Source organism: Ranitomeya variabilis, chromosome 1, assembly GCF_051348905.1.
Source record: "Ranitomeya variabilis isolate aRanVar5 chromosome 1, aRanVar5.hap1, whole genome shotgun sequence".
Lineage (NCBI taxonomy): Eukaryota > Metazoa > Chordata > Amphibia > Anura > Dendrobatidae > Ranitomeya > Ranitomeya variabilis.
In genome coordinates, this window is record NC_135232.1 from 447,931,915 (window position 1) to 447,946,938 (window position 15,024).

A 15,024-nucleotide genomic window follows, 5' to 3' on the forward strand; every position below is an offset into this window, starting at 1 on the left:
CATAATACTGCCAGTGTTCTCACATAATACCACCATATAGATCACACACAATACCACCGTATAATTCTCACAATACTGATCAAGCATAATCACCACCATACAGATCACATAATACCGTCATATAGATCTCACATAATGCCATAATACAGCATGACCCCTGCAGCTCCTGTTATCGCATGCATTGAGTTGTGTGTGTAATGGGGAAAGATATGCAGGGGGGAGAGGAGTGCCTGAGAGGATTAGATACACGGTTCACCAGACAGTATCACACAGGATAGGATTAGATACATGGCTCAGCAGTCAGTATCACACAGGAGAGGATTAGATACACGGCTCAGCAGTCAGTATCACACAGGAGAGGATTAGATACACGGCTCAGCAGTCAGTATCACACAGGAGAGGATTAGATACACGGCTCAGCAGTCAGTATCACACAGGAGAGGATTAGATGCACGGCTCAGCAGTCAGTATCACACAGGAGAGGATTAGATGCACGGCTCAGCACAGTATCACACAGGAGAGGATTAGATACACGGCTCAGCAGTCAGTATCACACAGGATAGGATTAGATACACGGCTCAGCAGACAGTATCACAGGATAGGATTAGATACACGGCTCAGCAGTCAGTATCACACAGGATAAGATTAGATACACAGCTCAGCAGACAGTATCACAGGATAGGATTAGATACACGGCTCAGTAGTCAGTATCACACAGGAGAGGATTAGATGCACGGCTCAGCACAGTATCACACAGGAGAGGATTAGATACACGGCTCAGCAGTCAGTATCACACAGGATAGGATTAGATACACGGCTCAGCAGACAGTATCACAGGATAGGATTAGATACACGGCTCAGCAGTCAGTATCACACAGGATAAGATTAGATACACAGCTCAGCAGACAGTATCACAGGATAGGATTAGATACACGGCTCAGTAGTCAGTATCACACAGGATAAGATTAGATACACAGCTCAGAAGACAGTATCACACAGGAGAGGATTAGATACACGGCTCAGCAGTCAGTATCACACAGGAGAGGATTAGATACACGGCTCAGCAGTCAGTATCACACAGGATAGAATTAGATGCATGGCTCAGCATAGTATCACAGTATAGGATTAGATGCATGGCTCAGCAGACAGTATCACACAGTATAGGATTAGATACACGGCTCAGCATAGTATCACACAGGAGAGGATTAGATACACGGCTCAGCAGTCAGTATCACACAGGATAGAATTAGATGCATGGCTCAGCATAGTATCACAGTATAAAATTAGATGCATGGCTCAGCAGACAGTATCACACAGTATAGGATTAGATACATGGCTCAGCATAGTATCACAGTATAGGATTAGATGCATGGCTCAGCAGACAGTATCACACAGTATTGGATTAGATACACGGCTCAGCATAGTATCACACAGGAGAGGATTAGGTACAGGGCACAGCAGACAGTATCACACAGGAGAGGATTAGGTACATGGCACAGCAGACTATCATACAGGAGAGGATTAGATACATGGCTCAGCACAGTGTAGTGATAGATACACGGTCTGATGTCCTTGATCAGTGGCTGCAGTGAGAGGCAGGGTCGGGTCGGAGCAGCACAGAGATTCTCCCCCTCCCCCCCTGTTACCTCTCTGCAGCTCCTGATAGAGGACATCAGACCCCAGCACTTCACCCTCTCTAGCGATTCTAGAGATTGAGCCAGGGCACCAGGCAGCAGAGGACAGGGAACGGCCGACTGCTGACAGTGTGAGAGGAGAGGCAGCTGGAGCTGCCCCTCCAACAGCACAGCTCTCAGTCACAGTGGAGCTCACACACTGTGGGCTGAAGAAACATGGCGCCGACCTCCTGCCTCTGCGGTGATGTGGAGACAGCCCAGGGGGCGTGGCCAGATCAGAGCAGGAGATAACGCGGTGGGCTCCCGACTGCTGAGTCCTATGCACAGGGCTGCCGTAAATGCAGAGTGGAAATGTCGTGCTGGGACTCTTACACTCCTGCAAAGCAAAATGGCGGCGCCCAGTGGCTGCAAAAATTATTAATAATAAAAAAGATATTAAGGTTAAAAAAAATAATTTTGTATTAAAGATAATTGTTTATATAAACAATCATTTTTAATACAAAAACAAAATTGCGGCACCTTTCCTTTAAATAAAATATGTCACCCACTTACAACTGATTGTCAACCCATTGACTGAAAACACAAACTAATTTCCCATTCAAGTTATCTGCTAATCCTAAAGGTTCACATACTTTTGCCACTCACAGAAATGTGATCTTGGATCATTTTCCTAATTAAAATAATGACTAAGTCTAATATTTTGACTCATTAGTTTGATTTGGTTCTTTTTATCTACTCTTAGGACTTGCATGAAAATCTGATGTAGTTTTAGGTCAAATGTATGCAGAAATGTAGAAAATTTGGAAGGGTTGAAGCACCAGTGTATCCACCAACAGAAAGCAAATCATGCTGTGAAAAATACAATATAACTCCAAATGATTAAAAGTCACTAAAAGCTACCGCAAATTTTACAGTATGTAACATGAAAAGTAAACTGCCCTCATAGATAAAACAGATAACTGTAAATCACATTTACGTTGACTTTTTTGCAGCTCTGCATTTCTTGATTTGTACGACCTCTTGTATAGACTACTGCACAGCTCATGTAGTCATGCAGCATTGGACTTTTCATGATAATTAAAGTGTGTCACTTACACTTATTTGCAGAAAGTTGTGATTTGTACTGCCCCCGAACTAACCGACATGTTGACCCTTCTCCATTGCAAACTCCACAGTTGTCCTCTTTTGCAGTGCTTCCCAGCTGGTGGTCACAACCAACGATCTGTCAAAAAAAGATGTGTATAAATTTTAGTGCTCAGGTTATTTATGTTTTTGTAAATTACTCCCACCTAAGACCTGTAGACCTTGGCACATACTCAAACTAAGTAGCTTGCTTGACCTCAAAAGGTATGTTTCCACTGAATACTTTGTAAAATGTTCTATATGTAGTAAATGGTCTTGTCAAAGCAAATAAAAATACATAGTCTTGTTTTATTGGATGTCACAGATAACCCTTCATTGGCTCCCTGGGACAGATTACTGTATGTGAAAACAGCACAAAGTAAGAGAAAATCAATATATACTGAAGATTGATGCATAAAATACACAAATGTGAATTCACGATGGTCAGAGAATGCAGTTTTAAAAACAGATATCCTAATATATATTATATTAGCATATTTTTTTGTTCATTTCTATATATTCTGACTTAAAAATAACTATGCTCTGAGCACATTGAATTAATGATATTCCATAACCAGAAACAAATAGCTCATATACATGGTTCTAAATTAATGGAATTCAAACATTTTTCTACAACCATATAAAAGCTCTGAAATTTGCCTGGAAAATATCAGTAAGGAAGGAACAAAATATGCTACAAAGCAAAAGTAAAAGTCAGTGTTAAAACAATCCTTCTAAATTATTTCAAAACACTCTTTTTCAGTGATGCCTTTGTATCTCCGTTCATACTGCACCCACACACACAAATGATACAACATTTGAAAGGTAAACTTGCCCCCTTCAGCAAGAAAATAGCCAAACAAACCACAGATCCACGATGTGATCACAAAATACACTTTAAACATTAATTTTTTATAAACCTGCAGTAAGGAAAAATTACCTGCAGGTGGTACCACACAACCCCAAACCATACTAATACAAAGATGAAACAAATCCTAACATTTGCCTTGGGGGCTTTCCAGCTTGCCGAACTCCTTGCCCAGCCGATTTCAGGCAGGTACATATAAAATATTTGCTACATATGTGGAAGTAGAATAAAAGTGAGCTGCTCTGTTTACATACATAGGGCTGTGTTGCATTTCCCTACACTGCAGATAGATGGCAGTGCTGCTGTGGAGGGGAAAAAATGCTGCTGCCCCTGTTCTTTTGCAAGGTCCTGACAATCAGACCCCTTTGATCAGTAAGTAAAATACCATTATGTTTAATGTTGGGGGATCTCCTTTAGGCTGGAGTCACACACAACGTATAAAAAATCAGTCCGTTTTTCACGGATGAGAATAGCAGAAATGTTCCCTGAACAGTGATCCATATGTCATCCGTGGGCAGTGCGAGGGTGCGATTTTCTTGCATGTAAGCATCCGTGTGACATCCGTATGACAACCGTATGGCAAGATTTTCTCGCCGGCTTGCAAAATGGACATATAATGGATCCATGGGCTCAAATATTCGTGAAAACATATATATATATATATATATATATATATATATATATATATATATATATATAATCAGTGAGACACATACCTCTCTGTGTTCATCATCTCACTAAATACCTTTACATCTGACCCGCTTAATTTTCCTGAAATTGCCTGAGCCCCCAACAACCAATGTGCGAAAATTTTGCACTAGTAGTTCATGTAATTTAAAGGTAAAAAGAGAGTATAAAGCAAAACACACATTAATTTAACACAAATGTCACAAGATTTGTGCAACAGACAAGATACATTTATATAATAACTATTCCTTTTTCAGATTTCCGTCTTGCTCAAATGGCTCTTTCTATCATAGGTGGGCCATATAATGCAGATATCCAGACAACCGTCATTTTTTTGCCAATCATTATAGCACACAGTCATTATTGGGATTAGGTGCCAGAATTGTTACATCAGGTATTGTTTTTGCAGACAGGATATTGAAATATGCAGTAAGAAATTAGAGGAACATATTTGCAGGTGTTTGTGATTCTGCAGGTGGCCTGAACTTTCGAAACATTGTACCAAACTCTCACATAATGGATCGTATACTATTTTTCCATTCAACTAAATAACTCAATAGAAGACCTTCATACTAGTCTATGCAAATTAAATCATCACTTTCTCTTTTTAAATAAAAAAATGAAATGCATGATTTATCTCCACACCAATACAGGCTAGGATCACAGAGGTAGTATGTGTAGCAAATTTCCATCTAAAATTAGGTGACAATTCAAATCCTATACATGAGAATGATGTGTCCGAATTTTGGCCCCCAGAAAATTTCTGCTCAGAAAAGATCTACAAGAATAAGCTGTATTTTATCTATTTAAATGATTAGTGTTATAGTGGCGCTAGTGCACAGGGGTTTACAGCTGCCGCACAGGGGTGAACCTAGCCTCTCTGCTGCCTGAGGCGAACTGCAAAACGGTGCCCGCCACGTAGTAAAATCAGTACAAATAAGTCTTAGCAGGACCGTATCTGACAACCTCAGCTCATCCACAGAGGGTAACACACACCAACTCTGCTATATCCCACTTCCTTACTGCTTTCAGATCTGAAATCCCCAGCTGGTTCATATAGCTTATCTACTTCTGACAGTCTGATGGAGGGAAGCTGTGAACCATGACAGAGGTGTGCAGCAGCAGCATGTGGGGCTGATGGGGGGCGGCGTTGGCGGGTGATGTTTTTTACAGTTACTTACTGCTGGTTACTGCTCTGCGACTAGTCCGACTCCCAGCAATGTGTGTGTCCCAGCAGGTCAGGAGACTGAGCCCTACCTCTGCACCTCAGCCCGGGTAAGTAACAGTCACCTGCCAGGCACGCTGCACGTTAGGTTGTTGTGACACTGCACTGTCAGCAAGTGTCAGAGCAGGGATTACAGGGAGAGTCTGCACCACGTGTTCTGACTGCCGCTCTGCCACCCCCTGTCTTTAAGGATGCTCCGCCTCCTGAGGCAAAGTATTCAACTTGCCATATAATAGCAGCGCCCCTGCTGCCGCAAGTCAAAAAACCAACCACAAAGGGATCGGGTATAATCTAATAATGAGTTAAAATAGACTTGCGCTGAAGAAACCAAATGTTAAGGGAGAAATAGAATTTTTACTGATGCTAAAATACAAAAAGGAAAAAGAATACACACACATAAAAGTACTCAATAAAAAGAATGCAAATACTTCTGAAATCCACACGTGTTAACAATATTGTGTTATGCCCATTATAGATTGTAGAAATGGGGGTGATCCTTACTGGAGTGTATATTACACAATAATCAACATTAAATACACTATGCCCGTGGGAAGCCGGAAAGAGAAAGCTGTAAGGAGCGCTGGTCCCATGGCGGATTACCGCATGCAAGCACAATCAAGGTGACCGGACCACTTGCTGACTACTGGAGGTATCGTGCAAACATTAACTGTATCGCTCAGGCTACTTTCACACATCAGTTTTTTGCCGTCAGGCTCAATCCAGCGAATTTTGAAAAAAACGGATCTGTCGCAAATTGTGAAAAACTGATGTGACAGATCTGTTTTTTTGCCGGATCCGACTAGCTGTATTTGCATTATTTTTATTGAGTACTTTTATGTGTGTATATTCTTTTTCCTTTTTGTATTTTAGCATCAGTAAAAGTTCTAATTCTCCCTTAACAGTTGGTTTCTTCAGCACAAGTCTATTTTAACCTATTATTATTTTATCTATTTCCATTGATTCCACATAGAAAGGCCAGTACAAGAGTTCATGGCACTCCACATTACACATGTAGAAATACTAAAACTCACATTTCTGCCTTGGTCCCTGTAATAAAATATGTGCATAGTGAAATTTGTGAACATATAAGGCTGAACATACCCAAACTGTATGCACACAAGATATTAAAGGGACCTTTCATCAGTTTTAGCATATTAAACTGGCCATATCATGGAATAGTGGCTGCAGGGCTGATTTTTTTATTTCTCATCTATGTTGTGGAGAGATCAGATTGTAAAGTTTGCATGCAAATTACCTGTTCAACAAAGTCAGTGTTAGCAGCGATTTGTCTCTGGGGAGGTTTAAAAAAAAGAGAAAAGAAAATGTCTCCAAAGTCAGAACCAGCAGTAACGTGAGATGAGAGCTGAAGATGCAGAGGCATTTGTAATGAAATACGGAAACACAGCTCTGCTCTATTTGCCTTGTCCCACTTGCAATGACAGCAGGTACTTGCAGTAAGATCAGTGAGGAGAGCAGAGCTTTGTGTCATTACAAGCACCTCTACATCTGCAGCTCCGATCTCATGGCACTGTCAGTCTGGGGAGAGAGATGGTAGAAAATAGCTGACAATGCAGTGAGAGGAGAGCTACAGATGCAGAGGTGTTTGTAATGACACACAGCTCTGCTCTACTCCACTCCACCTCTTCTAATCACAGTATGAACTGGTGGTATGATCAGTGGAGACAGTTCTGACATTCTCAGGGGGGCATTTTCTTTTTTACCTGCATGACAACTGCTGTTTATGATTGGTCAACATCGTGGAAGGTAAAGAGTAAACAAATCTCTGGAAACGCCCCCTTGGCTGAAGGAGAAAATACCATATAAACTTACTAGCTAATACCTCAGCAACAGAGATGAACATTAAAAAATAATGGTGCTTTGTTCAGGTTTGCAGCGGCTATCCTATGGTGTGGCTAAAACTGGGAAAAGGCCATCTTTACATTGTGCCTGGATTAATCCATAACAAAATATTATTTATGATCATTGCTCCCGGATACAAAATTTACAATACCTTTTCATCTACCAGGAATCAAGATCTTGCAACAGAAATCAGAAATATTGGAAGACATGCCAGGGGTCTGGGATAAAATGCTGGTCCTCCATCAGCTTACTATGGCACATGTATGCATTTCCTTTATTTAAAGATTTTCTGTATATTTTTCTATCATTTCCCTGAGCTCGAATATATATTTTAAATCAACACAATATAAAAATACACCTGGCAGTGCAAAAAAATGTTGGTTTAAAACCTGAGCTGTCACTAGTAATGAGATCATAGCCAGAAGGCACAAAGCATAGCACTGCATGCCTCCAGAGGAGCAGACCTCCAAAGACAGTTTTTTTGCCACTTGATTAAACATCTTCATTTGTATTTGTGTCAAACATTTAACGGTATACTTTACCCACAGTTGTTTTTATGCACGTTTGTTTAACTGCCTTTTTTAAGGCCTGACTCTTTCTTTTCAAGCGAGAGGTCTTCATTCCTCTTAGCCTCAGGCACTCCAACATCTTTGCTACTGCTGTACCTTGGCTGACCTTATGCAACTGGAGATGATGAGGCAAGGAGAAGGATGAGGCAGTGGCACATGGGGATTCAATGCAATTAGCATCCCTGAGCGAAAACAGTGTCTTTTTGATTGTATTCAGAAGTGTTATTTATCATGCTGTGTAACGCGTGTGCCCTGAGTCTGAAATCGTAATATAAACACAACTTTTGTTTTACAGTGTGTTCCTTGATTCCTCCTAGCTACATCATGTCACGTGTCTCTCACTCTGACCAAGGAACAATTTGTTTTAAATGTTCTTTTTCATAGCAGTGACACTGTGTATATACATATATCATGAATGATTGCGTTATAGAGGGTCCTGGAGGTAATTGCTTCTAAACTTACACTTGTGAGATCATCACACCTGCAGTACATAGAATATGTGACATTTATTTGGACTGAGAATGACAATCTTTCTGAGTCCAAATGCAAAAGAAAACATTGTATAAAATGCTAGCCTTGGTTAATACATTGATAATGTGCACTATAACGAAAGAACAATCAGAGACTGAAAAACATGGACATCTTACAAAAAGATATAACACGTGAAACTGTCAACATAGCTCCAAACAGGAGGACATTCTGATGTTCTGAGATCATTAACTTGCGCTCCTTATACAAGATGACAAGACAATCATACTCCATTACTAACTCCGAGAAGGTCCAACAAGAGGACAAAGCCAAGTATGTAAAATACTTTATATTAGCAGGTACATAGTACTAACTCCCAAAGCACAAGGTCTGTATTTTTTGCCTGTGGAAACCGTTTGCTGTATGTATTTTTGTTGTTTGCTGTAATCAAAAAGATCACTGCCTCAGAATTGAATCTCTGCTGTGGTGTCACCATCAAGCTCTCTGCCAATCTCTTGGGTGTTACCGTCAAAATTGCGCCTTCTTTGAGAAACCATACCATTACACTGTCCCATATAAAGCAAGTGTCAGATACAAGAGGGTTAAACGGTGACAACTTTAGGACTTTGCTCCACGCTCATGCACCATTCTTATTTAAGGTGTTTGCAATGGTAAACAAACTTTTGAGTAACCAGTATAGAATGTAACAATAAAGTAAGAGAGATTAAACAAAATTCTAAGTTGTGCTACAAAAAAAATCTAACATTGCTTTAAATATTGCTCGAAAAACTGAAGTAAGCACAAAAGGGCATAAGTTAGCCAGGAAACTTTTTTCACAATACAGTCTAAGAAAAAATTAAAAAATTAGAAACACTGATAAATAGCGCTGATGAAAAATAAAAGCCACCATTATTCCCAGTACAATGCAGGAGTGTATGTTATTTAATTGAATCACCTATAACTACAAGTATTGAAAAGCAGATTTCTTACTACAGAATTAGCAGTGTGTATCCAAACATACTTATCAGTGTGTGAAAGCTGCTTGAAAAATCCAGGCTTAAATCACACATTGTTCTGGCTCACCCTACTGAAGTATGTATTTATGCGCATCTACCTTCCCAGGGGTGGAGAACAGTGCAAGGGAGTAAAATAATTTTATTAACTACTCATAGAAAAAAGGTCTTCTTGCCATGAATGTTATCCTGTCTACATTAAGTGTAATCAATGTCATCATTGTTATTCTCTGACATTTCCCACCCAGTGTTGGTGGGTAATATACATTAGAAGCCCTCTGGCAAAAGAGGAATTAGCAGTAATGAATTATACAGAAATGCCTATCTAAGAGAAAGGATAGGGGTGGGTTAAAGGGTCATGTGGGAAAAAGAAAATCTGGCCAAGGATAAAAAATGCATATGACTATTGAATGTTTATTGGATTAATGCCTGTTCAGTGTGCACACTGTACTCCTGTTACGAACAAAGACTAAAAAACAATTAGGAGGATAACAACTAATCCAAGCTGACAAAATTAATGTTGTTAGTTGGAGACATTAAATTGGACTCAAAGTTTTGACAGTATTGTATGAAACTGAACAATTTGGAGCATCTTTTCTTAGAATTGAGTTAAAATAGTGGTGGTTCCCCATTAAGGATCACAATTTCTTGGCCAGTAGTGAGACCAGCAACAAAAGGGGGTCTCTCACGCTGAACACTTACTACCAGATTTCCTCACAGTAAACAGTTGACTATTGGGCAACCCAGCAAACGGACACTTTGTGATTACTGCTATAAGGTAGTAATTGTCAAAGTGGAAAACCTCTTTAGACTAGAACACTTGAAAAAGTCATGTTAAAATTGAACTGTGAGTCCCTCAACTGTAGATGGGAGAGTTGAACAGGCCCTATACATATTACAATGTCTGCTAATCCTGAAGAAATCAACAAACAGTACTTTTCTAATGTGATATTGGCCAAACTTTATAGTCTCTGTTCTGGCTATTCAACCACAATTACAAAAAAGTTGGGACACTGTGTAAAATGTAAAGTAAACAAGAAAACAATGATTTGGAAGTCTGCTAGAGAAACAATTTATTAATAACAGAATATAGAACACAGATCAGAAGTTGAAAGACATTTTTCAATTTAATTAGAAAAAAATTTATTAATTTAAAAATTGATGGCAGCAAAATATCTCAAAAAACGTCAGGACAGGTTAACAAAAGGCTAGATAAATAATGTAAAACAGCTGGTAGGTCTTTTTTAGAATTGGGGTGGAAAATTCTTTGAAGAGAAGGAATATAAACCAGCTCACCCGTGATGCATAAGCTGAGTTTCGGAAGTACGGACTCGCTGTGTCCAGGCGTGTAGAATCCAAAAGAAGAAAATGTCCAGCTTCACCGAATCCGTCAAAAAAAGTTTTCTTTATTCACAAACTTAAACATGGAGGATACAAACTTCAGCACAAACCATATGGGTAAGAATCTCAACACGTTTCTGGAGACTAATTAATCATGACAACATGATTGTCATCATTAAGGGAGCTTAGTCTCCAGAAACGCGTTGAGATTCTTACCCATATGGTTTGTGCTGAAGTTTGTATCCTCCATGTTTAAGTTTGTGAATAAAGAAAACTTTTTTTCACGGATTTGATGAAGTTGAAAATTCTTGCATCATTTTTTGTAACCATTTTTACTTACTGGATTTGTAGACTGCATTGATCTCTATGTCCTACAAGAAACCTGGAATCACTGGAATCTGGCAGGTTTTAGGAGCTTAAGGGTACCGTTACACTAAAAGACTTACCAACGATCACGACCAGCAATACGACCTGGCCGTGATCGTTGGTAAGTCGTTGTGTGGTCGCTGGGGAGCTGTCACACAGACAGCTCTCTCCAGCGACCAGCGATCAGGGGAACGACTTCGGCATCGTTGAAACTGTCTTCAACGATGCCAAAGTCTGTTGTGAATTCTGCTTTTGGGTTCCCTCCGGTGGTTGTTGATAGTAATGCAGTTGTCCCTGGGTTGCAATCCTGGGCAGGTGTCCGATTGCAGCTCTGACTGGGATATTTAGGTGTGCAGGATTCATTAGCCCTTGCCAGTTGTCCATTGTTCTTGGAGGTTTTGCATCTCTGTCTGGTTCCTTCTGCCCTGCTGTCAAATCAGCAAAGATAAGTGTCTGCTTTTGTTTCTACAGCACACATGCTGTGTGCTTTACAATTCAGTACTATTCAAAGTTTTTTCTTGTCCAGCTTAGACTGTGTTTGGATATTTCTGTCAAGTTGGATTCTCAGGAGATGCAGATATACATTCCATATCTTTAGTTAGATGGTGGAATTTTTGTATTATCTGCTGTGGATATTTTTAGGGTTTTAATACTGGCCGCTTAGTATTCTGTCCTATCCTTTCCTATTTAGATAGCGTGGCCTCTTTTGCTAAATCCTGATTTCTGCCTGCGTGTGTCTTTCCTCTAATACTCACAGTCAATATTTGTGGGGGGCTGCCTATACTTTGGGGTTCTGCTCTGAGGCAAGATAGCATTCATATTTCCTTCCTATAGGGGTATTTAGTCCTCCGGCTGTGTCGAGGTGTCTAGGATGTGTTAGGTACACCCCACGGCTACTTCTAGTTGCGGTGACAGTTTAGGGTTTGCGGTCAGTATAGGTTCCACCTACTCCTGAGAAAGTCTCATGCGGCTCCAGGGTCACCGGATCATAACAGTACAACTGGCCAACAATGAGTTAAATGCATCTCAGAAGAAGGGAAGAAAGAGCCATTTTTTTTCTGTAGCCTGCTTTGTCTTTTCTTCCCTCTTTTTCTCTGGGTGGCTGAGGAGTCTTGTGCTAGCATGGATGTTCAGGGATTAGCTTCTCGTGTAGACCAGCTTGCTGCTAGGGTACAGGGTATTTCTGATTATATTGTTCAGACTCCAGTTTTAGAGCCTAAGATTCCTACTCCTGATTTGTGTTTTGGGGACAGGTCCAAATTTTTGAGTTTTAAAAACAACTGTAAACTGTTTTTTGCTCTGAGACCTCGATCCTCTGGTGATTCCATTCAGCAGGTTAAAATTGTCATCTCCCTGCTGCGTGGTGATCCTCAGGATTGGGCATTTTCCCTGGAATCTGGGAATCTGGCCTTGCTTAATGTAGACGCCTTTTTTCAGGCTTTAGGATTATTATATGATGAACCAAATTCTGAGGATCAAGCAGAGAAGACCTTGTTGGTCCTGTCTCAGGGTCAAGAAGCAGCAGAATTGTATTATCAGAAATTTAGAAAATGGTCTGTGTTGACTAAATGGAATGATGATGCTTTGGCGGCAATTTTCAGAAAGCGTCTTTCTGAATCCGTTAAAGATGTTATGGTGGGGTTTCCCACGCCTTCCGGTCTGAGTGATTCTATGTCTCTGGCCATTCAGATTGATCGGCGTTTGCGGGAGCGCAGAACTGTGCGCGCTGTGGCGTTGTCCTCAGAGCAGATGCCTGAGTCAATGCAGTGTGATAGGATTCTGTCTAGAGCGGAAAAACAGGGATTCAGACGTCAGAATAGGTTGTGTTTTTATTGTGGCGATGCTTCTCATGTCATTTCAGTCTGCCCTAGGCGTACAAAGAGGATCGCTAGTTCATTTACCATCAGTACTGTACAACCTAAATTTTTATTATCTGTGTCCTTGATCTGCTCATTATCATCATTTTCTGTCATGGCGTTTGTGGATTCAGGCGCCGCCTTGAACTTAATGGACTTTGAGTTTGCCAGGCGTTGTGGTTTTCCCTTGCAGTCTTTGCAGAACCCTATTCCTTTAAGGGGCATTTATGCTACACCTTTGGCTAAAAATAAGTCCCAGTTCTGGACACAGGTGACCATGTGCATGGCGCCAGCCCATCAGGAAGATTGTCGATTTCTGGTGTTGCATAATTTACATGATGCTATCGTGCTGGGTTTTCCGTGGTTGCAGGCACATAATCCTGTGTTGGATTGGAAGTCTATGTCTGTGACTAGTTGGGGATGTCAGGGGGTTCACAATGATGTTCCTTTGATGTCAATCTCCTCTTCTTCCACTTCTGAAATTCCAGAGTTTTTGTCTGATTTTCAGGATGTATTCGATGAGCCCAAGTCCAGTTCCCTTCCACCGCATAGGGACTGTGATTGTGCGATTGACTTGATTCCAGGCAGTAAGTTTCCTAAGGGCCGACTTTTCAACCTGTCTGTGCCTGAACATACCGCCATGCGGAGTTATGTTAAGGAGTCTTTGGAGAAAGGACATATTCGGCCATCTTCTTCGCCGTTGGGAGCAGGATTTTTTTTTGTTGCTAAGAAGGATGGCTCCTTGAGACCCTGTATTGATTATCGCCTCTTGAATAAGATCACGGTCAAGTTTCAATACCCTTCACTAGGGTTGAGCGACTTTTATTTTTATAGGATCAGGTCGGGTTTCACGAAACCCAACTTTCTCAAAAGTCGGGTCGAGTGAAATCGGCCGATCCTATAAAAAAGTCGGGGTCGGGGTCGGCCGAAACGCGAAACCCAATGCAGTGCAATGGGATACTATGGTTCCCAGGGTCTGAAGGAGAGGAAACTCTCCTTCAGGCCCTGGGATCCATATTTACGTGTAAAATAAAGAATTAAAATAAAAAAAATTGATATACTCACCCTCTGACGCACCCTGGTAGTAACCGGCATCTTCCGTTCCTAAAAATGGCGCTTGAAAGACCTTTCGAATGCTTCACGGCTTGTGATTGGTCGCGGCGGCCCACGTGACCGCTGAGCGACCAATCACAAGCCGGTGACGTAATTCTCAGGTCCCGTTCTGGTTCTCAGGTACATGAGAATTACGTCACGGCTTGTGATTGGTCGCTGAACGGTCACGTGGGCCGCCGCGACCAATCACAAAGCCATGACGTCATCGGAAGGTCCTTCACACATTCATTCTTAAGAAGGAAGGCTGCCGGAAAGAAGCAGGGCGCGTACGAGGGTGAGTATATACCTAATAGGAATATACTCACCCTCGGCTTCTTTCCGGCAGCCTTCCTTCTTAAGAATGAACGCGTGAAGGACCTTCCGATGACGTCACGGCTTTGTGATTGGTCGCGGCGGCCCACGTGACCGCTCAGCGACCAATCACAAGCCGTGACGTAATTCTCATGTACCTGAGAACCAGAACAGGACCTGAGAATTACGTCACCGGCTTGTGATTGGTCGCTCAGCGGTCACGTGGGCCGCCACGACCAATCACAAGCCGTGAAGCATTCGAAAGGTCTTTCAAGCGCCATTTTTAGGAACGGAAGATGCCGGTTACCAGCGGCGATGTCCAGGCTGCGTCGGAGAGGTGAGCATATCAATATTTTTTATTTTAATTCTTTATTTTACACGTAAATGTGGATTCTGATACCGATTTCCGATATCGCAAACATATCGAAACTCGGTATCGGAATCCCGATACCAGATTCAGAAGATCGCCGACCTCATGGCCGACCCCACACAGGGGTCGGGTCGGGTTTCACGAAACCCGACTTTGCCAAAAGTCGGCGACTTCTGAAAATGGTCGACCCGTTTCGCTCAACCCTACCCTTCACCTCTGCTTTCCGATTTGTTTGCTAGGA

General features: G+C 41.4%; 1 protein-coding gene across 3 annotated transcripts in view; it reads right to left on the reverse strand.

The window, feature by feature from the left end:
- The window catches only part of ADAMTSL1 (ADAMTS like 1), a 481,733-nt gene that overhangs the window by 303,167 nt on the left and 163,542 nt on the right, over positions 1-15,024 (reverse strand). For all 3 annotated transcript variants that reach the window (XM_077249770.1, XM_077249780.1, XM_077249800.1), the window contains exon 5: positions 2,730-2,856. In XM_077249770.1, the coding sequence (XP_077105885.1) occupies positions 2,730-2,856 (127 nt within the window). The remainder of the gene's footprint in view (positions 1-2,729; positions 2,857-15,024) is intronic.